Source organism: Anolis carolinensis, chromosome 1 (assembly GCF_035594765.1).
Source record: "Anolis carolinensis isolate JA03-04 chromosome 1, rAnoCar3.1.pri, whole genome shotgun sequence".
NCBI lineage: Eukaryota > Metazoa > Chordata > Lepidosauria > Squamata > Dactyloidae > Anolis > Anolis carolinensis.
This window is the reverse complement of record NC_085841.1, coordinates 209234368-209260610: the sequence shown is the minus strand read 5'-3', so window position 1 is coordinate 209260610 and position 26243 is coordinate 209234368. Positions and strand designations below refer to the sequence as shown.

At 44.9% G+C, this 26243-nt stretch overlaps 1 protein-coding gene across 1 annotated transcript in view; it reads right to left on the bottom strand.

Annotated features, from left to right (window-relative positions):
• Positions 1-26243, bottom strand: part of LOC100566766 (dynein axonemal heavy chain 11) — a 371602-nt gene that overhangs the window by 208013 nt on the left and 137346 nt on the right. The window contains 1 exon segment of the mRNA XM_062961877.1: positions 1472-1595. Coding sequence (XP_062817947.1) covers positions 1472-1595 — 124 coding nt within the window.

Sequence of the window (26243 nt, the reverse complement as noted above, 5' to 3'; positions counted from 1 at the left end):
CTCTCTTCCAACAACCTAAAAGACGGCTTTATACATGGACTTCACCAGATGGTCAACACCGAAATCAGATTGACTACATCCTTTGCAGACAAAGGTGGTGGACATCCATCTAGTAGGTGAAAACAAGACCTGGAGCTGACTGTAGTTCAGATCACAAACTTTTTATTGCAAAATTTAGAATCAGACTAAATTAGATATGATCTCACAAATATTCCTAGTAAATATGCAGTGGAGCTGAAGAATAGATTTCGTCCCAAAGAAAAAGAAAGCCAGGAAGGAAAGATGGTTGTCTGCTGACACACTGGAAGTAGCCCAAGAAAGAAGGAATGCAAAAGGAATGCAGCACGTAGAATAACCTAGCAAGAAAGTCGTTCTTTGTTCAAAGTCCTGTGGTATATGGACATAGCAGAATCAGTTCTACATGTATGGAGAAAAAAATATATACACCTTTTACAAATATTTTATTCCAGAGATAAACACACCTTGTCAGAAAATGCCTTCCTGCATTGCTAACTCAAGTCACTCCATGGGAAGAATGTTAGACATCTAATTTAGGAACAACAGACATATCCCAGAGCAGGACATTAAAGTCAAAATAGAAGGGTTGTTGTATGTATTTTGGGCAAGAGACAAACCTTTCCAATGCTAATTAAGGTGATTAACTGGAACATTCACGCTGACTTCCAACTGACAAAGAACTCTCCTCACACCCTGGATTCTCCACAGATATATATTAACCTTCCTTGCCTAGTTTCTCCATGCCTCAGAACCTCTGAGGATGCCTGCCATAGATGTGGGCGAAACGTCAGGAGATAATACTTCTAGAACATGGCAATACAGCCACCCTGTGATCCCGGCTATGAAAGCCTTCGACAACACAAAATAGAAGGGTTCTTAATACTGCAATTTTTTGATATCTTTGCACCTGCAGTGCTTGTTAGTACATTTTAAGAACCAATAATCACCTAGCTTCTATATTTGACAATGTGGCACAGAATCCTTCTACAATTTTTGACTTGAAAAAATGCACCACAAATTATTAATGCTGATAGTTTACACCAGCAAAATGTGTGTGGTCTTACACCATGCCATTTTATACAACAATATCAAATATTAAAATAGTAGGAGCATTTTATAATAAACAGCATTTTTTCTTGATTGCAGCTGATTATGTTATGCACCGTGTTCTGCTGGTGTCACAAAGGTGACTTAATAGCTCCTATAACTCATTTCAACAGCTGACCTTTCCCCCTCACTGATGAAGCCTATTCAAAACCTGATGGCCTTTTGCTCACTTCAAGATCCTCTATTTCTCATCAGTTTTGATCATGAATATATTTATCAAAGCCTTTTTAAAAAAAAAAAAAGTGCATGAAGATTTTAGTGATTTCTTGAAAAGATGCTATTTCAATAAAGTACAAAAGAAAGTCTTTCAATCTCTCTGGTTTTATATTTGTGAGTTTTTGCTTACCTGATGCCAGCATGTCATTAATTAATACGAGAAAACGCTCATCAGGGATCTGAGCATCTGCATGAAGAAACACAGTACTGATGTTCTTCACGCCAACTTTAAAGTAAAGTGTAGCAATATCGCTCTGTAGAAGAAAGGGAGGTTTAGATCATTACCAAAATATGCATACAGAAAAATATTGTCAAGCAAAGCAACCCCATGAAAGGAATTTTTAAAGATTCAGCTTTTAAAATTCAAATTATCTGAAGAGGAAATTACATATTTGCACAATATGGCAACCTGTGTTTGCTAAGAATCATGTTTGAGCTCCCTGATTCCTCAGTGATGAGGAACAGCATGCTTTTCTAGGTTTGGTGCTTTTTTAGCAGGAGAACACAAAGAAGTGTTATGGTATTTTTTAACTTTTCAGGCTTATACACACACACACACACACACACACACATGTTGGGCACAGATAAAGAAATTTGTTATGTGATTTCAGTGTCACAAGAACCACAGGCTCAGGGCCCCTTGCATGCCTAGTTCCAAAGATCGGATGAGACACAAACAGGTTGAAGGCAAAGGCTTTCATTAACTTCGGCCAAACTAATGTCCAAAGAGTTTGCACTCTCAAATCAGATATCCTGCAATAAAAATACACAAAAACATTTATAGAAATTTGACAGCAGTTTTAAAAAATTGACTTTTGACACTCTGATCGCTAATTGGTTCAGACCAGAACCAGCTAGAATTCACGTGCTGGTTGGCTAAAGCATGCTGACTGCCACTGTCATTGATTGGTCTCCGCAGCTGGTGGGAATTTTAATGAACTGTCATTGCTCAGTTTGAAGTTGGTTCTCGCAGAAGCAGAGGCAGCAGGAAGACATTTTTGCTCCCTGGCTTCAGGTAGGATTTGGCTAAGATTTGGCTAAGATTTTAAACTGAGTGTGGGCTTGGCTCCTGTGGTCAAAGTCTAACTGTCGTGTGACTGTTGTGTTGAAAGAGAGCCAGGTACATAAGTTGATTGACAGCAGGCATTGTCCCCTGTTAATTGAGTTTCTGGGAAAGCTTTATTTGCCAGTGTCTTTACTAACTATCTTTTGCAGTACATACAGGAAACAAAACAACATAAACAAATACACAAAGAGGTGGTTTGGGGCAGTCTGCACATAAAGTGCGTGCATATTACTTTACTGTACAAAGATCCCACTTGGCCACCACACTCACCAAGAGATGCAACAAAAGCAAAACATTCCCATCACATGCACCAGCTGTGGCATGTTCCGCTTTTTCACACAAAAACTAGTCAACTACATCTGCTCCAAATGCAAACAGATGACTCTGATGGAGCAGAGGATCCAACAGCTCGAGCACCGTATTAAGACCCTTAAGGACATTCAGGCACTCGAGCTCTTCTTGGACACTGCACAACACACTGCTGTAGATCTGCAGCCTGCATCACACCAACACCACCATGACCATGATCAGGAACCTTATGGGGAGATCAACTCAAAGGTAGACAACTCTCAGGCTTGGAAGGAAATCACCCATAGAAGGAGACACAGGACCAGGCAGCCTCCGCAGAACTCCTCTGCTCAGCTGGATTTACACAACAGATTTGAAATTCTTACACCATTAACATACAATCAGGAAACACATCTTGTGGAGGACCACAGTTTCTTAGATACCACTCAGTGGGCCATCCTTGATCAATGCACAGGGGATAGCCCTGACGGGGACAGTGCATCACCACATTCACACTTATGTAATCATGCAAATGCTCCATCCCCAATCGTAGACCAGGAGCAACAGGAACATCCTTGGGAGAGTAATGGGCTCTCGGATGTATCTCAATGGATTGTCATTGATGAATGCACTGGGGATGTTGAGGAGGAGGACAACACTTTACACCTACATGATTCACTTCAACAGGAACACTCTTCAGGGGACATACACACTGTCTTGCACAAAAGGGACCCTGTCAAGCCTCAAAGGAAACAGATCTTGGTAGTAGGTGACTCCCTCCTTAGAAGAACGGAAGCCATCATTTCCAGACCAGATGGGATGGCTCAAGAAACATGCTGCCTCCCGGGGGCAAAAATACATCATATCACTCAGAGACTCAGCAGGCTCCTAAAGCCCCATCACCCTCCCCACCTTATGTTGATTCATGTAGGTACCAATGACACCGCTAGGCATACTTTTCAAAAGATCACAAATGATTTTCGAGCTCTGGGAACAAAGCTAAAACTGTATAATGTACATGTGATCTTTTCATCCCTCCTCCCCGTTGTAGGACACGGCTCTCCAAGGGCCGGAAAAATAGTACAGGTAAATAACTGGCTCAGAAAATGGTGTCAAGAGGAGCATTTTGGCTTCCTTGACCATGGTCTACTCTTCCAAGAGGATGGACTACTGGCAAGTGATGGGGTGCATCTCACACAAGTAGAAAAACATCTTTTTGCACACAGACTCACAAACCTCATCAGGCGCACTTTAAACTAGATCCACTGGGGGAGGGGAACAACAGCCTGGCGACCACAGGAAACCGCCAAAAGGCTAAACGGAGGGCTGCACAAACACAGCAAGGACCAAGTACAGATAGCACAATAATCCCAAATAAACAGCTCAAGGGGAGGTCACAGGGGCTTACATGTCTTTACACTAATGCTCAGAGCATGGGAAATAAGCAAGACGAACTCCAACTCTTAGCACAGCACCGCACATATCTGTGTGGTGTCATAGGCATCACTGAAACCTGGTGGGATGACTCCCATCACTGGAATTTAACCATTGAGGGCTATAACCTCTTTCACAGAAATAGAACAAAGGGGAGAGGAGGGGGAGTAGCTTTATATGTCAAAAACAGTTATGTTGCAGAAGAAATGCAAGACTGCAATCCGGGAAACCAGCTTGAAAGCATCTGGATAAGAATCAAGGGAACCCGGACTCAAAAAGATCTTGTCGTGGGTGTCTACTACAGACCTCCGAGTCAGGATGAAGGACTTGATGAAGCCTTCTGTCAACAGCTGACCAAACAGGCACAAAGAAGAGATATAGTAGTCATGGGCGATTTCAATTATCCCGATATCTGCTGGAAACAAACTCAGCCAAGAATACAAAGTCCAACAAATTCCTCACTTGCCTTGCAGACAATTTTATGGTCCAGAAGGTAGAAGAGGCAACAAGGGGATCAGCAACTCTTGATCTAATCTTAACAAATGTGGAAGACCTGATCAATACAGTCGAAGTGGTCGGATCCGTAGGGGCAAGTGACCATGTGCTCCTGCAGTTTGCAATACAAAGGAATGCTGAAACTAAGACAAGTCAAATTCTGGACTTTAAGAGAGCTGACTTCCAAAAAATGGAGGAATTACTGAGCAGCATTCCATGGACGCCAATATTAAAAAACAAGGGAGTTAAGGATGGATGGGAGTTTTTCAAAAGTGAAATACTCAAGGCGCAAATGCAAACAGTGCCAACAAAGAAAAAAAATAAGACAAGTGCAAAGAAGCCAGAATGGATGTCCAAAGAACTTCTAATTTATTTATTTATTTATTTCCTTCATTTATATGCCGCCCTTCTCACCCGAAGGGACTCAGGGCAGCTCACAATACAGTAGAAAAATAAAACATAGCAATTAAAACAATCAATTTAAAACAATCCAATAAAGACATTTAAAACAGTATAATAAAATACTTAATCCATTCATCCACATAAACCTTGCACGTAAACCTTAGTCCGGACCGAGTTAAAGCCATCATAATTCATTCATTAAACGCTTGTTCGCAAAGCCAGGTCTTTACCTTTTTTCTGAAACTCAGAAGGGATGGAGCCTGCCGGATGTCACTGGGGAGGGAGTTCCACAGCCGAGGAGCCACCACCGAGAAGGCCCTGTCCCTCGTTCCCACCAGCCGCACTTGTGAGGCAGGTGGGACCGAGAGCAGGGCCTCCCCAGACAATCTTAAAGTTCTCATGGGCTCATAGGAGGAGATACGTTCGGATAGGTAAGTTGGACCGGAACCGTTTAGGGCTTTGTAGGCCAAAACCAGCACTTTGAATTGGGCTCGGTAGCATATTGGCAGCCAGTGGAGCTGACGCAACAGAGGAGTGGTGTGCTCCCTGTACGCCGCTCCAGTTATAAGCCTGGCTGCCGCTCGTTGTACTAATTGAAGCTTCCGGGCCGTCTTCAAAGGCAGCCCCACGTAGAGCGTGTTGCAGTAGTCCAAACGAGCTGTAACCAGAGCGTGGACCACCGTGGCCAAGTCAGACCTCCCAAGGAACGGGTGCAGCTCGCACACAAGTCTGAGTTGTGCAAAGGCTCCCCTGGCCACCGCCGAGACCTGGGGTTCCAGGCTCAGCGATGAGTCCAGGAGAACCCCCAGACTGCGAACCTGTGTCTTCTAACTGATCTAAAGCTCAAAAGTGACATGCACAAGAAGTGGAAAAGGGGAGAAATCACCCACCAAAGAAGAATTCAAACGTATAGCCAACACCTGTAGGGAAAAGGTTCGCAAGGCTAAAGCGCAAAATGAGCTCAGGCTTGCCAGGGACATAAAAAACAACAAAAAAGGCTATTTTGCTTACGTTGGTAGAAAAAGGAAAAAAAAGGAGGCGATAGGGCCACTGCGAGGAGAAGATGGGGTGATGGCGACAGGGGATAGGGAAAAGGCAGAACTGCTTAATGCCTTCTTTGCCTCAGTCTTCTCACAAAAAGAAAGCCATCTTCAACCTCAGCAACATGGAATGGACGAAGGATTGGGGGAAATCCAACCCCAAATAGGGAAACAAGTTCTCCAGGAACATCTGGCCACTCTAAACGAATTCAAGGACGAATTCAGCCTCACATCGATACCAGGCAAGATTCTGGAAAAGATCATTAAGGAAGTGGTCTGCGAACACTTAGAAACAAATGCGGTCATTGCTAATAGTCAACACGGATTTACCAAAAACAAGTCATGCCAGACTAATCTGATCTCTTTTTTCGATAGAGTTACGAGTTGGGTCGACACAGGGAATGCTGTGGATGTAGCGTACCTGGATTTCAGTAAGGCCTTCGACAGAATCCCCCATGACCTTCTGGGAAACAAACTAGTAAAATGTGGGCTAGACAAAACTACAGTTAGGTGGATCTGTAATTGGCTAAGCGAACGAACCCAAAGAGTGCTCACCAATGTGTCGTCTTCATCATGGAAAGAAATGACAAGTGGAGTGCCACAGGGCTCCGTCCTGGGCTCGGTTCTGTTCAACATCTTCATTAACGACTTAGACGAAGGGTTAGAAGGCACGATCATCAAGTTTGCAGACGACACCAAACTGGGAGGGCTAGCTAACACTCCAGAAGACAGGAGCAGAATTCAAAACGATCTTGACAAACTAGAGAGATGGGCCGAAACTAACAAAATGAAGTTCAACAGGGACAAATGCAAGATACTTCACTTCGGCAGAAAAAATGGAAATCAAAGATACAGAATGGGGGACGCCTGGCTTGACAGCAGTGTGTGCGAAAAAGACCTTGGAGTCCTCGTGGACAACAAGTTAAATGTGATGCGGCAGCTAAAAAAGCCAACAGGATTCTGGCCTGCATCAATAGGGGAATAGCATCTAGATCCAGGGAAGTCATGCTCCCCCTCTATTCTGCCTTGGTCAGACCACACCTGGAATACTGTGTCCAATTTTGGGCACCGCAGTTGAAGGGAGATGTTGACAGGCTGGAAAGTGTCCAGAGGAGGGCGACTAAAATGATTAAGGGTCTGGAGAACAAGCCCTATGAGGAGCGGCTTAAAGAGCTGGGCATGTTTAGCCTGCAGAAGAGAAGGCTGAGAGGAGACATGATAGCCATGTACAAATACGTGAAGGGAAGTCATAGGGAGGAGGGAGCAAGCTTGTTTTCTGCTGCCCTGCAGACTAGGACACGGAACAATGGCTTCAAACTACAGGAAAGGAGATTCCACCTGAACATCAGGAAGAACTTCCTCACTGTGAGAGCTGTTCGACAGTGGAACTCTCTCCCCCGGGCCGTGGTGGAGGCTCCTTCTTTGGAGGCTTTTAAGCAGAGGCTGGATGGCCATCTGTCGGGGGTGCTTTGAATGCGATTTCCTGCTTCTTGGCAGGGGGTTGGACTGGATGGCCCATGAGGTCTCTTCCAACTCTACTATTCTATGATTCTATGATTCTATGAAGTGTTGTGGCTGTTTCTTGATCTGTCTCTGGTAGGAATGTGGGAGATAAGAATGTGGGTAGGGTCTGACATGACTGTGTTCCTGTCAGCCTCAGCAAGAACAATAGGTTTGTGCCAGTGAAATAATGGGTGGCAAAGGGTGTTGGCATGCTTGAATGTGTTTCAATGAGAAGGTCATGCAGGGCATTTGTGACCTTTCGGTCTGAATCAATTGTTGGGTGCATGAAGGTATTGTGAGGAGATTATGCCTTCTGCCTGAAGGGATGATGAGGTTTGCCTTGTGTTCCCCCACTGGGGTGTATAGGTGCTTGTGCACCTTTCTAAATTCAGACTAGAGGTTGCCTGCTAGGTTAGTTGAACTGAGTTTCTGGGGAAAAGGTCATTCATGGACTCTATGACTGGGGCCCCTCTTGGCGCTCCTGGGCTCATGGGTATTATTTCCTGTGATCCGTTGGCCTACTGGTCTTCCCAAGAACATGTGTGGCCGCATCTTGCCAACGTCACTCACAAGTTCCTCAGCTGCCCTGCAACCAGCGTGCAGAGCGAGAGGGTCTTCAGCATGGCCGGCGATGTTGTGACCCCTCACTGCAGCTTGCTGGATCCCCTTGCGATTTCCTGCTTCTTAGCGGGGGGTTGGACTGGATGGCCCATGAGGTCTCTTCCAACTCTACTATTCTATGATTCTATGATTCTATGCTGTTGAGAAATTGGTTTTCCTCAAGGCCAACCATCCTGTTTTGAAATTTCCAGAGATTCCTTTGAAGTGAGGCACCCTCTCCAAAGTCCAGAGGTTTTATCATCCTAACACCAAGTCTTCTTTTCCCGCTTTTCTGATGGACCTTTTCTTGGGACATTGTTTGTTTCCTCTATTTATCACCGATGATGGGCAGGCACAATGAACTCCTCTATCCTGGTGTCCTTCTAGGGGGATACCCTTTCTCCAACGATAGCAGTTTTGTGAAAAGACAAATTTAAGTTGCCATTTGATGATTGCTGCATTAAGCGATCCCAAAACTATTGCAATACTTTTAGAAAGGCAAAGTTGGCAAAGAGAACAAATCCTGCGTTTTAAGTTGTATGATGCCATCTATTTCATAATTAAAAAGTTAGAACTTCATAATTCTATAAAATGTGTCATTCTGGTCTTGATGCCTTGTCCACGATGTCGGTCAGAGGGTCGCATCTTAGGACCCTGTGTCAACAGTGGGACAAGAGCTATCCCGAGTACCATAGACAAGCTATAGATCTCTAAAATGCCACAGGGATATATGATGGATTTAATTTTTTTTGAGGAAATGGTCCAAATAAAGCGTTCAAAATAATCGAATGCAGTCAGTCAGTCAGCAAAATACCTCAGTAACCAATCCCCATCCAGATAGGTAGCACAATGGTTTTCTTCATAATGACAGCTATTGAAAGAAAGGGCTACAAAGAGTACCCTAAAAGAACAAACAAAACAACGAGAAATACTATGAATGCAGTAGAGTCTCACTTAACCAACCAAAACGGGCCAGAATAACATTGCATTAGGGAATATGATGGATAACATGAGGGGCATGGGGAAAAGCCTATTAAACATCTAATTAGGTTATGCCTTTACAAAGTAAGCCCCAAAACATCATGTAATACCATAGAGAGCGAAGGCAGAGAAAAAAAATACACTGTACCAAATTTGATGAGGATAGCTCAAGAAATGAGGGCGGGAGAGTCCTTAAAAGTCCCCCCCCCCCCGGTTCCTTTTTTTTGGCGATTGCGCATGCACGTCTGCCATTTTAGAAACATTTAGAATCATTAAGAATTTTCAGAAATATCCGAATTTTTTGGGTGAAAAATTTGGAAATACTTTCTATATCGAAGCGCCAGGCCCCCTACTTTAGAAACGAGAATTGAAACATTTTTTTCATCGATCGGACATGCCTATTATTTAGTTTTGAATAAAGTGAATGCTAGCCTTTATTCTTGTCCTTGTCTAAATTAGATCTTAGTGTGAAGTAGTTTATTTAATCAATATATATTTAATTAAACCACTGGGCTGCTGAACTTGAGGACCAAAAGGTTGATGGTTCGAATCTGGGGAACATGATGAGCTCCTGCTGTTAGCCCCAGCTTCTGCCACCCTAGAAGTTTGAAAACATGAAAATGTGAGTAGATCAAGTACCACTTCAGCAGGAAGGTAATGGCACTCCATGCAGTCGTGCAGGCCACATGACTTTGGAGGTGTCTACGGACAACGCTGGCTGTTCAGCTTAGAAATGGAGATCAGCACCATCCCCCAAAGTCAGACATGACAGGAGTTAATGTCAGGGAAAAACCTTTACTTATATTTACTACTTGAATTTTAATTGCTACTAAAATATCTTGAAGTTTTTGTATTGTATTTTTTCTGAATTACTGTTGGCTGCCTTGAACATGGTTTTACCATGGAAAAGCCACATCAAATATATATGATGCTGATGCCATTGAATATAAGCAAAGCTAGGTACTATCCGATTCATTAAGCAGGATCTCAAACTATGAACAATCCCTATGCTTAAAAATCTATAATATTTGAATCCCCTGAAACGGTTAAAGGTCCAGGAACTCTGTTAATTTAATGATAATTAATTAATGGCACATCTACACGTCCCACATTTTGTTCTTGTTTTTTTCTCTTTATTTTATAATAAACCACTCTGGCGAGCTGATATAAATAGTCTCTGATTGTACCAGGAATTGACAGAAAATATTCTTGGATAAACAAATATTTATGAATCTTAAATATGAGATTGGAAAGGACAGAAATAAAACCTAGGACTTTTTGTCTTTTTAATCAGTTGAGGACTTCTTTCCAAGTAAATAGATGTAATCTTATATTGTAATCTTGTCAGATATTTTACTTTATTACTTGATTAATAAATTAAATATATTTTACATATTTTCAATAGATATCAAAGAAAAATATTGATATCTTTTTAGAAGTGAATGAATGAAAGTGTTTCTCTGAAATTACAATATTGTAGGTTTTATATTTAAATCGTAGAATGGAAAGGTCATCTGATGTGGTACAGTAAGAAGGGAACCTATCCATCTGTGCAGTCTGCAAAGCAATTTGCCCTTCAATGACCCTCTATCAGTTAATGGATGGAAATATCTAACTGGCTATTACGGTTTTCACTAATTAATCTAACCACTAAACTAATTAAAAGTTGGTAGCCCTACACTCAACCTCTTTTAAGTAAGGAGATGAAAAATACAACTGATTTTTGAGAACTTTTTTAGTATTGAAGTATTTGTGACTTTGAAAATGACTGGCTTTAAAAAAAATAATTCTTCTCTATCTGAATGAAATTGACATGTACTTTGTATTGAAATGGTGGAACCTTTTCTATTAATACATAAAGACTGCCATGTTCACAAACAGTCTGGTGATAACACAGATGGTCTTAATAGCATGCAATGGGGTAGTGATCAAAGGTACTCATCATAACAGTCCCAGCAACCTGCCAGCACCCACAAACAAACCAAAAACTGTAGAGTAGTAGACAATTATGTTAGTCTAGGTAAAGATAAAGGTTTCCCCTGACGTTAAGTCCAGTCAGGTCTGACTCTGGGGGTTGGTGCTCATCTCCATTTCTAAGCCGAAGAGCCGGCGTTGTCCGTAGTCACCTCCAAGGTCATGTGTCCGGCATGACTGCATGGAGCGCCGTTACCTTCCCACTGGAGCGGTACCTATGATCTACTCACATTGGCATGTTTTCGAACTGCTAGGTTGGCAGAAGCTGGAGCTAGCAGCGGGCGCTCATTCCGCTCCCGGGATTTGAACCTGTGACCTTTCGGTCTGTAAGTTCAGCAGCTCAGCGCTTTAACACACTTCGCCATCGGGGCTCCATCCACATAATCAAACCAGTTCCATGTATGTCCACAAGGAGCAGGTTTTATGTAAAGTCTGAACAACCTTGCATGACAACTGGAGTAGTTGAAGATAACAACTTGTAGCTCGGAAAACCCACCTGGCTGCCTGATATTATGAGGATTGGAGCTAAACACAGTGGAAACAAGGAAGCCAGAGGGACATAGGGGTACAAGGTAATGTCATCATCTCTTCTAATGAAAAAGTTCTTGTGAGTACTGTGAGTCTTGGATTCAGTGACATCATGAAATATATTCATTGTTTCTATAGTCAGGTTTTCATGACCATCCTAATTGAGTAGTTGCCTATTTTTTTTTTTAAAAGATGATTAATCACACATTTGTGAGGTGTAACTATTGAGGTGAGGCAAATGATGAGACTGTCTAAATAAAATTTCCCCAGCTACCTGAAAGATTCAACACAATGCTTGGCGAATTCCCCCTTCTGTTGCCTGTGTTAGGGCACCTAATGTGACAAGGTCTTTAGTTAGCAAGTAATTGGATCATGTTACTTCCTAGGCATAACAGCACCAAACAGAACTTATTACTTCCCTTGATCTAGCATAGTGTCTAGATCAGGGGTTCAGAAACTGTGCTCCATGGAACCCTTAGGGCTCTGCGGGTGATAGTGAGGGGCTCTGCAGAACCATGCTTCTTCCCGCCTCCTCCTCTTCCCTCCCCCTGAGAAATGCAGGGAAATTAAAGTTTTGAGCTGCTGAAAACAACAGCAGCAACAGCAGCATCCTCCCAGGGCGGAGACCCTTTCTTCCCTACCTCTCTCACAGCCCACTCTTCTCTTTGCCACCCAGACCCTTTCCCCATGCCTTCCTCATTGCCCAGACTCTTTTTCTCACCAGCCAGATAACCCACCCTCTTTCTTTGCTTCGAAAACCCTATTTCCCTCCTATTACTCAGGGGGCCTTTGATTGTGTCTTTCCTGCATGGCGTAAGGGGAGGGGGTGGACTGGATGGCCTCTGGGGTTTCTGCTATAATAATAATAATAATAATAATAATAATAATAATAATAATAATAATAATAATAATAATAATAATACAAAGGCTGGGTAGTCATCTGTTGGGGGTGCTTTGATTGTGCTTTTCCTGAATGGCAGAAGGGGGTTGGACTGGATGGCCCCAGGGGTCTTCCACTGAAATATTGTTCAGTTTATGTTGGTTAAAATTGTTCTTCATCGAAATATTGTATTGGTCTTTCTTTCTTTCCCCTTTTTTGCCACTGCCGTAGCTCATGCCTGATATATATATATATATATATATATATATATATATATATATATATATATACACACATACATACATACACACACACACACACACACACACACAATACAATACAATATAATACAATACAATATAATATAACATAACATAACATTTCTTGGAGCTCCACAAGAAACTTTTGCTCCAAAAAAGGCTTTGTAGCTGAAAAAAATTGAGATCAAGGGAAATAATAACACTATAGTCTGCTTTAGTCAGGCCTCACCCTGAATGCTATGTCTAGTTCTGGGCACCAGAATTCAAGAAAGATATTGACAAAGTGGAATATGTCCAGAGAAGAGCGACCAGAATGGGAGAAGGTCTGGAAGCCAAGCCCTAAGAGGAATGGCTTAGCGAGTTGGGTAGGTTTACCCTGGAGAAGAGAAGGTTAAAAGGTGACATGATAACCACATTTAAATATTTGATGATGGAGCAGAAAACTTGTTTTCTACTGTTCTAGAGACAAAGGCATAGAGCAATGGATGCAAACTGCAGAAAAGATATTCCATCTGAGTATCAGGAAGAGTTTCCTGACAGTAACAGCTGTTCAGTAGTGGACTATGCTGCTTTAGAGTGTGGTGGAATCTCCTTGTTTTGAAGTTTCCAAAAGGTTCCAGGAGGACACGGTTCTTTTATTGATGAGATTATTCTCTTCTGGGATCACAGCTTCAGCAAGAACATATCTTTGCTGAGACTACTTGACATCTGGCCTCAGGCTGAGCTCAGCCTCTACATGCATGACTTCCTGCCAGAGTAATTAAGTACATTTTTCTTGATTAATAAAAAACAAAACAAGATGAAAAATTAATTTGCTTTCTATTGCAGATCCCAGTGGAAGAGTCTTTATAAACTCCCTGGGAAACAGTTCCACCATTGCCATACAGATTAGCTATGCTCAGTTTGAGCAGAATACATATACAAGTATACTTGTGGAATCTAAAACTGCTCCAAGATGCCAGAGCAATTAAAAAAAAAACCCAATATAGAACAGATATCATTAATAGATTTACTAACTATATCATAATGTTGTAAATGCTGGCACAAAAAAATAAAACAAATTCTCAAGGGATGATTTGGCTGGATACCAGCTTAGCCGTATGGCTCTTATCCCATCTCATTGCCTTTTGTTGTGTGTGTGTCTGTGTGCACTATAGCATACTAGTAGTTACTCTGCAGAAGAGGCCAACATGCTTGTAGCTCTTCCTCTCCAACCTAGAATTCTGCCAGGAATAGTCCTGGTCAGCGGGTTTCATATCAGTGGGTTGGTGACTGCATTAACTACCCATGGCGCTAAACCTATTGATATGGAAGCGTGAGGACATTTATGTGAGTTCAAAACCAAATGCTGTTTTACTGAAATTGATGAGATTTTGCTGACATCCAGCTAGATTAATAATAATAACAACAACAATAATAATCTTTATTTATATCCCGCTTTTCTCCCTCACGGGACCAAAAGCGGCTTACAACATATTAAAATCACATAAACAGCAATCAGAATACATCAACAATAAATATAAGCATAAAATAAACAAATTAAGAAAACAACTACAATGTACATTCACATTCATGTGGCATCATATTGAGACATATATTGCACTTTGCTCCAGTCCATAACAAATGATAACTAAGGGGTCAGACATAGGGCCCATGCAAATAATATGTTGCTTACATATGTTTTAGCTTTCCCCATCCACCATATCTGCTCTCCATCCTGTTTCCAATTCCCTCCTACCATCCACCAAAGGATTCTAAAAATTCCTTCAAATATGTGTTTGGAACTTATGTGGCATATATAAACCATTAATATGACATTTATGAACAGAATATATAGAATATCATGGAATGAGGATATGAATAAAAACATTTAGATTATGCAAATATGCCCCTCAAAATCACATTTTGATCTTTCAGTTTCTTTGTATTGGAAACAAGCAGCATCAGTGAAACTGATACTGCAAACCAGAAAAACCGTAAGACCAAAGAACAGAAAGGGAAAAGCCATCTCCCTCCCCCAGGATTTCCAGAATAAGTTTTAAACAACCCCCTTTTCTCTGTCACACACACATGTCAAGAAATGTAAAATTTATGAAAGAGATGAAATATTCTGCAAAATGAGTCTTAAAATATCCTTACAGGTCATGCCCTCTTTGGCCTTGGTGTCTACTGTGGATTTGACATCAGCAGCAGTGTTGCTGGCTGGTCACGATGAGCAAAAGCCAACAGGTTACTATGAGTTGTACCTTTAAAGAGTGTGATGATGACTAAGACACTTTTGAAGTGAGCGCTGTATGCCCATCTTAGACCCAGTAATTGACAGAGAACCCTTTGCCCTCTCCTAAGCTTTTATATGAGACCATTTTTCTGAATATCTTCACAGATTACGTGAAAATCAATTTTCATTTCAGTAGTGATGTGCATTCAAGAGCCTCTCCCCACATGCCTGGGGTGAAAAAACTTACATGTGCTGAATGGCATCCTCAAAAAAAACAAAGTTCATTGTAGTGCTCTAAAGCCTCCATTAAAATTCTGGTCAGCTTATTCCAATCAGAGACTGCAAAGTAATGAGGTTCTCCAATACCATGGGCAAAGTGGCAGTAAATTAGTGGCTTGTGGATAAATATGTGCTCATCAACACCCTGATGGTAACAACAGAGAAATACAAACAAGCATTCAGATTGCATATTAAACCTTTAACATTGTTGAGTCTTCTAATGTTAACTTTTTAAAATGAATCATCCAAACCTGCCTGTTTAAAATTATGCATCTTGGGTGTTTGAATTCATTTTTGTTGTTCTTTAATAAGATATATTAATATACATTTTTGTTTAATAATATCATGTATAATGCAGGGGATTCTTAGAGAATTACTGGATTGGACATCTAGAGAATTACTGGTGTCAGAACCCTGCTACTAGAGCCTGTATGTGGCTCTGAGTTTCAGGGTCACTGACATTGATAAGACACCTGCGTCTCAGGACTCGGAGAAGAAACGGCTGCTGGACTTGGCGGGGAATTTGCGCGGGGTTTTACTGAGCGGGAAGAGACTTTTCAAATGAGGGGGAGGGTATATAAAGGATGGTTGGCCGGAGTCTCCCATTCATGGCTTTTCGGATGTTTATGTTTCCTGCAGTAAAGTTTCTGGTGATATCACAGAGAGTCTCGTGTGTTCATTCAGGAGCGGCTGTGGTGAGCTGACACTAAGCCAAGAATATAGACACCATCCCGCCGTAGCGGTGAGGTGTAACATGCAAGCGGAGGATGAAGAACTCTTGGGCGCAGGAGGAGGAAGGTCGGGAAGGGCCACTCCCGAGCCGGACGCTGAGTTCCACCAGCTGGCGGCCCTGGCGTCATCCACCGCTTATGCCCAGCCAAATGGGGTAACCCAGAGGCGTGGAGTGGTGCGGGGAGACAGCACCGGAGGAGAGGAAGGTTCACCTTCCCCAGGCCCACAAAGGATGGTGTTTCTGGAGGAGAGGATGTCGGCGATGGAGACCACCCTGGCAGTAATGTCGAGGGCGATGGAGCGCCTGGCGTTTTTGGCGGAGCCAGAGAGAGGAAGGGAACTTCGGGCTGGCTCAATGTGGGACGTGAGCGTGGGAAGCAGCCAGGGCTTTGCAGACCTCCCAGCACCGAAGGGAAGGGAAATGCGAAAGGAGCCCGGCGCCCGGCCTAAGACCCAACCAAGCCTGACGCGGGTGGAGGAGAGTGACGACGAAGGGGAAAAGCCTCCGAGAATCCCGGCTACGCTCCCAGCTGAGACCCTGGTGCCCCTGGCGAATGCCGGGCATGGCACAGGGCCAAGAGAAACGGCAGCGGGGCCCACTGGCCCGCAAGGGGGCTTGCGACGGGCGGAGAATTGGGGATTGCCACCACAGGGACCCCTACCGAGACGAGAGGAACTAAGGATCGAGTTTGGGGGAGAGTCCTCTGAACTGGATTTTTTCCTTACCACGGTGAGGGGCTATATGGAGGACAATGCTCACACTTTTAGAACGGAATCCAGCCGGATACAGGCCATTGGCGCAGTGTTGAAGAGGGGAGCGGCTAGCTGGTACGTTCAGCTGCACGCGCGGCGCGACCCATGTCTGGGGTCAGTCCGACGCTTTATGGGGGCCCTGGAGACCCGTTTCCGAGATCCATTGGAGCAGATCCGGGCGAGGGAGAAGTTGAAGACCGTCTCCCAGGGGCAGAGGTCGGTATCTGAGTATGCGGAGGAATTCCAATGCCTCGCCGAAAAGGTGCCGGAATGGTCTGCAGTGACAAAGATGGAACTCTTCAAAGAGGGGCTCAGGCGGGAGATCCTCTCCTGGGCGGTGCATCGTGATGAGCCTGAAACACTGCGCGGATGGATTCAGCTGGCGGGGCGCGTCGAGACATCGCTGGCCCAGGCGAGGAGGCACCGAGGAGCGCTACAGCAACGGCCGCAGATGAAAGAGGGGAGCCGGAAGGAGGGACCAGCCCCAGCCGGGAGGAGAGCGGAGCCGACAGGGAACGTGAGCGCCAGCAGGAGTGGCTGCTTTGTGTGCGGCCAGTTGGGCCACAGAGCTGCCGAGTGCTGGCAGAGAAAAGGGGAAAGCGGAGGCCAGTCCAAACCAAGAGCCGTGGCAGGAAAACGCGCCGAGGAAGAAACACCGATGAGGCACCATTCGGGGGGGTTGGTAAGTCAGGACAAAGCTATGATAGTGGTCCCCATTCAGCTTGAAAATGGCAGCAAACAAGCAACCTGCAAAGCGTTTGTGGATTGTGGATGTTCCAGGAACATCATTTCCCCTGAATTAGCCGAGGGATTAGGATGCGAAAGGACGAACCTAGAATCCCCAATAGCATTTTCGCAGTTGGACGGATCCACAGCATCAGGATCGTTAGCTAGGTACAGTGCCGAAGATGTAAAGTGTAAGATAGGGAGTTGGGAAGGAAAGGTGTCATTTGTGATATCACAAATAGCCAGCTATAATGTTATACTAGGCATGCCGTGGCTGGGGCAGGCCAACCCGCAAATCAACTGAGAGGATAAGAGCATGATCTTCGGGATGAGTTTGGAAGAAGGGAGTCAGGAAGTTGAGAGGGAGCCGGGGAAAAGGGGGGAGGAAGACTCTATCAGAATAGCAGAACTGGCAGATAAATTACCCCCAGAGTATCGGGATTTTGTGGACGTGTTTGACGAGAAGGAAGCAGACAATTTCCCACCGAAGCGGAGAGTTGAAGTGAAAATAGAGCTAGTCCCAGGAGCAGAGCTTCCCAAGGCAAAGATATACCCGATGTCGGCTAGGGAAAAGGAGGAACTGAGAAAGTACATTGATAAAAACCTAGCGAGAGGTTTCATAGAACCTTCGAACTCCCCTTTAGGGGCACCTGTGTTGTTTAGGAGGAAAAAGGACCAAACGCTGAGGCTCTGCATTGACTACAGGGGCCTGAATGCAATCAGTACTGTAAATAAATACCCTCTACCCTTAGTGAAGGACTTGATCGCCCAGTTATCGGAGGGACAGATATTCACTAAATTGGATTTAATTGAGGCTTACCATAAATTGCAGATCAAACCAGAGGACAGGTGGAAGACGGCCTTCTCCTGCGCCTTCGGATTATTCAATTATTGTGTGCTCCCATTCGGTTTATGCGGGGGAGGGGCCGCGTTCATGCAATTAATCAACGAAGTGTTGCATCCATTATTGTACAAGGGAGTCTTTATTTTTTTAGATGACATATTGATAATGTCTCGGACCAAGGAGCAACACGTAGAACTAGTCAGGGAAGTCCTACAAAAGTTGAGGGAAGCGAAGCTGTATGCGAAACTTGCCAAGTGCGAGTTCAATAAAGACCAGATAGACTTTCTGGGGTATAGGATTTCCTCCCAGGGAGTGGCGATGGACCCTGCGAAGGTGGAAGACGTAAGGGGGTGGGAAGCCCCCAGAACACGGAAGCAGCTGCAATCCTTCCTGGGGTTCGCAAACTTCTATAGAACATTTATCAAGGACTTTGCGCGCCTCACTTTGCCATTAACGGATTTGTTAAAGACTAAAGGCAGGGGAGAAACAGCCAAAGTGAAGGCCCCAGGGGCCAAACTGACCTGGACAATAGAATGCCAGGAAGCTTTCGAAGCCCTAAAAAAGCGTTTTACCGAGGAGCCTGTCCTACAGCACCCTGATATGTCTAAGGCCTTTGTACTACATTGCGATGCGTCAGACCGGGCATATGGGGCAGTTCTGCTGCAGAAAGACGAGGGGGGGAACCTGAAGCCATGTGGCTATCTGTCGAAAAAATTTAGCGATACAGAAAAAAACTGGCCGATTTGGGAGAGAGAAGCCTTAGCGATTCTGAAAGCACTAGAGTGCTGGAGACACTTCCTGGAAGGAAGTGGAACACCGTTTGAGGTGTGGACTGATCATAGAAATTTACAGTATCTGAGATCCCCTCGTAAACTATCAGCGAAGCAGATTAGATGGGCCCAATATTTCAGCCGTTTTGATTTCAGACTCAAGTTCTTCCAGGGGAAACACAACATACTCGCTGACGCTCTCTCTCGGATGCCTCAGCACGGGGGAGGAATTCAGGAATCTGAGGGGAGCCTTTTCCTAGATAAGCAATGGGGCCTGGCAGTACTGACTCGAGCACAAGCAGCCAAAGAAAACAAACGCACTGCCATTTCCACGGGGGGAGGAGAAATATGGGAGGAAGAGTTGAAGCGGGCATATGGAATGGACAAATGGTTACAAACGAACAAAGAACAGGGAGAACTGTGTGGGGATTTGGTGTTTGTTAATAAGAAATTGTATATTCCTGAATGTTTAAGACAAGAAATGTTAAGGAAATGCCACGATAACAAGGGTGCAGGTCATCTAGGCCCCACCAGGACTATTAAACTGTTGGCCAAACAATGCTGGTGGCCCGGAATGAGGAAAGACGCCAGGGGGTACGTCACGCAGTGTGAATTATGTGCAGAGGGCAAGACACCACCTGGGAAGCCCCAGGGGCTATTGCAGAAGGTGGTGGAGCCCATGAGGCCATGGGAATGCGTGGCAATGGATTTTGTAGGCGAACTACCCCCCAGCAGAGGCCACAGATACATTTGGACAATATTGGACCTATTCTCAAAACAGGCACACTTTGTGGCCCTGCCAAAACTCCCCTCGGCTGAAAAGCTCGCTGATTTGTATGTGAAGCATGTGTATCGCCTACATGGGTGCCCCGACAAAATAATTAGCGACCGGGGAGTCCAATTCACTGCAAAATTTTGGGGAAAATTCTTACAGCTGTTAGGAGCGGAAAGGAATCTGAGCTCGGCTTTTCATCCCGCGACCAACGGGGGGGTCGAACGTACCCAACAGACACTGTGCCAATTCTTGAGGATGTACACCAATTATAGACAGGACGATTGGGCGGACCTTCTTCCGTTTGCTGAGATGGCTTTTAACGGGGCCGTACATTCGGCCACAGGTCGTGCCCCATTCGAAATAGTATACGGACAGGAGGTGGCACCTTTCCCCAGGCTACCCGAGTGGAAGGAAGGAGAGGGCCAGACCGACAAGGAATGGCCGGCCAAAATTAAACAAGGGTGGCAGACCGTGGTGGAGGCATTGAGGGAAACACAAAAGAAGTACAAGCTCTTTGCAGATCGTAGGCGCCGAGAGGGGGACAAATTGGGCGAAGGAGATCTGGTTTGGCTGAGCACAAAAAACCTGAAATTGGGGTTCCCATCTAAGAAATTGGCTCCACGCTATATAGGGCCGTTCAGGGTAGCGAAAAGAATAAACGAAGTGACCTATGAGCTGAAGCTACCCAAGGACCTAGGGAAGGTACACCCGGTATTCCATTGCAGCCTGTTAAAAAAGTATAAAGGAACTCTGGACAGCGGAGAACAATAGTTGTGTTTAGTCTTTTCCTTCCAGGACGAAGGGGAGGAGGACGCCATGTCAGAACCCTGCTACTAGAGCCTGTATGTGGCTCTGAGTTTCAGGGTCACTGACATTGATAAGACACCTGCGTCTCAGGACTCGGAGAAGAAACGGCTGCTGGACTTGGCGGGGAATTTGCGCGGGGTTTTACTGAGCGGGAAGAGACTTTTCAAATGAGGGGGAGGGTATATAAAGGATGGTTGGCCGGAGTCTCCCATTCTTGGCTTTTCGGATGTTTATGTTTCCTGCAGTAAAGTTTCTGGTGATATCACAGAGAGTCTCGTGTGTTCATTCAGGAGCGGCTGTGGTGAGCTGACAACTGGATTGATCAAATCAGGCAGACACACATACACATACATTTGTCTTTGACTTCTTTCCTGTTACATTACAAATTGTGTTTCAGTGCCTTTTTAAAACCTTTTTCATAATTTTCTCAAGAGCCTTAATGGACTATGTGACCCTAACTGGTCTAGGGGCTTCTCCAAGTGTTTCTTTTTCCCGGAGTACAAAGTAATAGGTTACATCAGATCCCATATACACATTTACTAAGTGATATCTTGTTGAATTCAGTGAGATATGCTTTCAAGGAAGTGTTCTAAGGACTGGAATCTGAATTGCCATGATCTAGCTGCAGTAATTTAGGGGTCATGGGTGAAGGTCAGATCCTTATGACAGTACAACTAGAGCAGCATCTTACAATATATTGTTAGATAAGAAAATCTACCAGCCCTCCTCACTACTGCAAGGGTTGTAGGCAAGGATGGTGGCAAATGAAACTATCATCCCTGCTAACCATAAAGTCCTGGGGTCTGGTATGGTGAGTCTAGGGGTATGTGACTCAGAAGGCTGACCATTCAAATCAGAGAAAGGAGTTAAAAACTTAAAATAGCCTCAAATTTGCTAGCCCAAATATGTTTATTAGGCATGTGCAACCCATGAAAAAAATGGTTCAATACTCACTTTGAAAGTAGGGGGTACTGGTGCTTTGTTTCTAAAGTCATTTTTGAATTTTGAATCAAAAAATTCGAAACTTGACAAAAATTCAGAATATTTGTATGTACTTAATGGCAGACGTGCATGTGCATGAAGGAAAACATTGTCAATGGGGAAACTTGAGGGGCTTCTCTCTCCCTCATTTTGTGGGGTATCCTAATGAGATTTGCTACAGTGGTAGAACACACGTACCATTGTTAGCTCACCGAATCTAAGAACGTTTGACTTATCCTCAGATTTTTGGCAAATTTTCAAATTTTTAATAATTTTTTTAAAAAAAAAATAACAAAAATCTGTTCCTGGCTTGGAAGTGTTATTTCCTGTTTCATTGGGGTGTCCTTACTTTGAAAGTCATTGTTCTACTTCAGAAACTTTGTTTTTGTGGCTGAAACTTTGTTAAATTGGTGGACAGAGACTCAACAAACCATAAGCGAGGGGAGGACGCGGGAGACGCCACAGCGTTTTTGGAGGTGAGAGCTCTTTCCCATCCCCTCCTCTCTTCTCCTGCTGGACTGAATACCACCTGGGCCTCAACGAGGGGAGGACGAGGGAGACGCCACAGCGTTTTTGGAAGGTGCAATTCAAGGTGCAGACCTTCACCTATAAATCCCTAAACGGTTTGGGACCCACCTACCTTCGTGACCGTATCTCCTATCATAAACCTGCCCGATCCCTTCGATCGTCAGGGGAGGCTCTCCTTTCGCCACTGCCAATATCTCAGGCCCGCCTTGTGGGAACAAGGGAGAGGGCCTTCTCTGCTGTGGCCCCCCGATTGTGGAACTCACTGCCCAGTGAGATTAGGCAAGCCCCCACATTAGTAGCCTTTAAGAAAGACCTGAAAACATGGCTTTTCCGTTGTGCTTTTGGAGAGTAATTACTACATACATCTTCTCTGTTGCTCCCCTCCAATATCTATCCTCCAGATTGCACCACTATTTTATGACCCTGTTCTTTGTGGTTTTTATTCTTATTTCTTTCTCACCCCGAGTTTTAACTTAGTGTTCATGTGGCCCGCCCTTGTTTTTATTGTTCTTCTGATTTTGCGTTGTAATGTATATTATCATTTATTGTATTGTTCAATGTGTTATGATTTGTTGTTCTTTTTATATTCTGTTATATTGTATTGTTCTGGGCATGGCCCCATGTAAGCCGCCCTGAGTCCCCGTTGGGGAGATGGTGGCGGGGTATAAATAACGATTATTATTATTATTATTATTATTATTATTATTATTATTATTATTAAGTGAGAGCTCTCTCCCACCCCCCACCCTCTCCTCCTGCTGGACTGAATACCACCTGGGCCTCAGTGAGGGAAGGACGAGGGAGATGCCACAGCGTTTTTGGAAGTGAGAGCTCTTTCCCACCACCTTCTCCCTTCTCACTGAATACCACCTGGGCCTCAGCGAGGGGAGGATGAGGGAGACATCACAGCGTCCCTGCCCCAGCCCCGCAGCTCCACCAAGTTGGAAGACTATAAGGCTGGTTGATTCATCTCTCTGCCCCCAGCTCTTCCCATCTCCGGTGCCAGGAGGAGACTTGTTGGAGGGCCTTCTAGTGGCCCGAGTGGCCTACATGTGGCCCTCAAGTGGCTTCCATGCTACTTTACTTTGCTAGCAAGTAGGCCGAACTGGAGCCCTCTTCTCATCTTCTCATCCTGCTGCGTGACCATCCTGCAGTTCTGCTGAACCAGAACGGCTTTCGGTGAGAGGAGGAGGCCTCCACCAGGGACTACTATCGCCACTGCACTTGAGGGGTCTCCTTGCCGGACCAGGAGGCGCCTTCCACTGGGGACTGCAGCTGTTGTTGCTGTGGGGACTGCTGTTGTTGATTGAGGGAGGTTCCTGCGCCACAACATCTGGCGCTACCGCCACCTTTTTCTCCCCCTTTTTGGTTCTTTCCCTTCCCATGTAAAATTTATATTGCTCTCAGCAAGTGTAAGTCGAGTAGAGCATGTGGATTGTTTTTTTTTGTTTTTAACTGTACTGGGCCATTATTATTTTGCTGTTTGTGTTAGGTAGATATTCTGAGGTAGGAGGGATAGTTGCTTGGAAAAGGCAGGCCTGGCAAGGGGCTGAGCCACTACATAATTCCCTATGTGTTAATTGTATGGTAGATTGATGGCCTCTGGAATGTGTGTGAGGGTTTGAGTAAGTAAATAAGAATGTTGGATATAAGCAGAGAGTTGGTTGGGAAGCTTTAGATAGGGAGAAAGGAAGAGAAGGTCATCAGGAAGGATAAGCTTAGAAAGGATTAGAGCGGTATTATTTGAGAGTTTTGGAAGGTATCAGAGAATGAAAAAGGCAGACATGCATGGGAATTACGAATTGTCTCAGCTGTGTCATCTTATGGGCAAGTCTTTTAGTCTCGTTCTGTCACAATTGGGAACCCTGAACGAGAAAATAAATCACCTCCTAAAAGGGGTCTCGCTGGTAAATAACTCCATACAGTATGGTGTCCTTGAGGAGGAGAATATTATGGTATATAACTCAACAGAGGTCAGTCGGACACCAGATTTGGCTGGGGAGGGAGAAGTCAGGCAACAAAAGCTTGATAAGGAAGTAATGTTAGAAAATGGGGATGACGACGGGGAGGGAAGGTTTTTTGATGTTCAACAAGGGCATGGGAGGGATGGGAATACGGAGTTAGATTTGGGAGCATCGAAGCAGACCACAAATCTTCTGTTGGAGACGGACTTTTCTCCTTCATACGCAGTGTGCCATCATGAACACCTTCTTCAATTGGAACAACTGGCACTTGAAATTAGAGACTCTCGATTGAACAGGGGCAGATGGACCTCGAAAAGAGCGATCCAGAGGTCCTTGGCCCAAATCCTATCAAGGAGCCAGACAGAAGTCAAGATTAAGTCCATTACTTTGCTATATAAGGACTTTCAATCCTATGATCGCTCGATACGCCTCATTACAATCTTTGAGGACAAATTCTTAATGGACAAACTATGGGCACTCAGGTTTCAGTTGAATTCATGGGCTATCACTATTAGAAGAGTATTTACGGACCCCTGTATTCATCCTCATAAGAGGCCGACCTGACTTCACATTTTCAAGCCCCTAGTAGGCCCAGGGACAACAGGATGCCTAATTCCTTATATAGGTCCATTTCCCCCATAAATTCCTATTCAGATATCTCTGCCCAACCCCCCTTCGCATCTCGCCCACAACCCTTGTCTTCTATTAGTCTACTTAGTTCTCTCGAAAGATCCCCCACCCCTCATAGTCTCCATCTGTCCCTTTCCCCTGATATAAGTCAAGATAGAAATCCTTGCGGCTCTCTGTATTCAGAGAGCTGACTAGGACCTTTCAACAATATTTCCATCGAGCCTGATTCCCTGGTCCGACCATTATCTGATCAGTTTAAGACTCACTATGACCTCAAACCTCCACAGGGGTGGGGGACCCATTAAGATGGTCCGCCCCAGGAGGCTTATGGATCCTGATGGATTCCTGAGGTCTCTTGGGGATCTGCCTGCCATGGAGGCTGGCGATCCTGTCGATGCCTTGGTTGATTGCTATAATAGAGAGATGACCAGAGCAATAGACATGATCACCCCTGAACGTCCCCTCTTGTTGCGCAGAGTCTCTTCAGCACCCTGGTTTACCGGGCAGCTGGCAGAGATGAAACACGCAAGAAGGAGACTAGAGTGCCTCTGGCGAAAATCTCGTGATGTCTCTGACCAAACACGGGCTAGAGCCGCCATTAAGGCCTATTCCGTGGCATTGCAGGCAGCCAGGAAGGTTTTCACGACTGCCCGCATCGTGTCTGCAACGAATAGACCGTTAGTTGTTTCAGGTCATCGGGGAGCTCCTCCACCCTCCTGAGGTTGGGGGGGGGGGGGCACCTGACGACTCAGCAACTCGGTGTAGCGAGTTTGCTCACCATTTTGCAGACAAAGTTGCTCAGATTCGTTCTGACTTGGATGCCGGCCTTGATGCAATGCCGGAGGAGGTAACCGAGGCATCTGTCTGTTCGAGCTTGTGGGATTCATTTCAGCTTGTGCAACCTGATGACGTGGACAAGATCCTTGGAGTGGTGAGGGCCACCACCTGTGCTCTTGATCCTTGCCCTTCCTGGCTTTTAAAACAGGCCAGTGGTGGGTTAGTAGATTGGTTTGTGAGGATAATTAATGCCTCTTTGGAGCAGGGTAAATTTCCATCTTGCCTTAAACAAGCCATAGTCAGGCCAGTTTTGAAGAAGGCCTCCTTGGCTTCCACCGTTTTAAGTAACTTCAGACCAATCACTAACCTCCCTTTTTTGGGCAAGGTCTTGGAGCGGGTGGTTGCCTCTCAGCTCCAGGGATTCTTGGAAGATACTAATTTCCTGGACCAATCGCAGGCTGGCTTCAGACCTGGGTACAGTACCGAGGTCGCCTTGGTGGATGACCTCCGCAGAGAACTGGACAGGGGGAGTGTGACCCTGCTGGTTCTCTTGGACATCTCAGCGTCTTTCGATACCATCGACCACAGTATCCTTCTGGGACGGCTCTCCGGGATGGGCCTTGGGGGTACTGCTTTGCAGTGGCTCCAGTCCTTCCTGGAGGGTCGT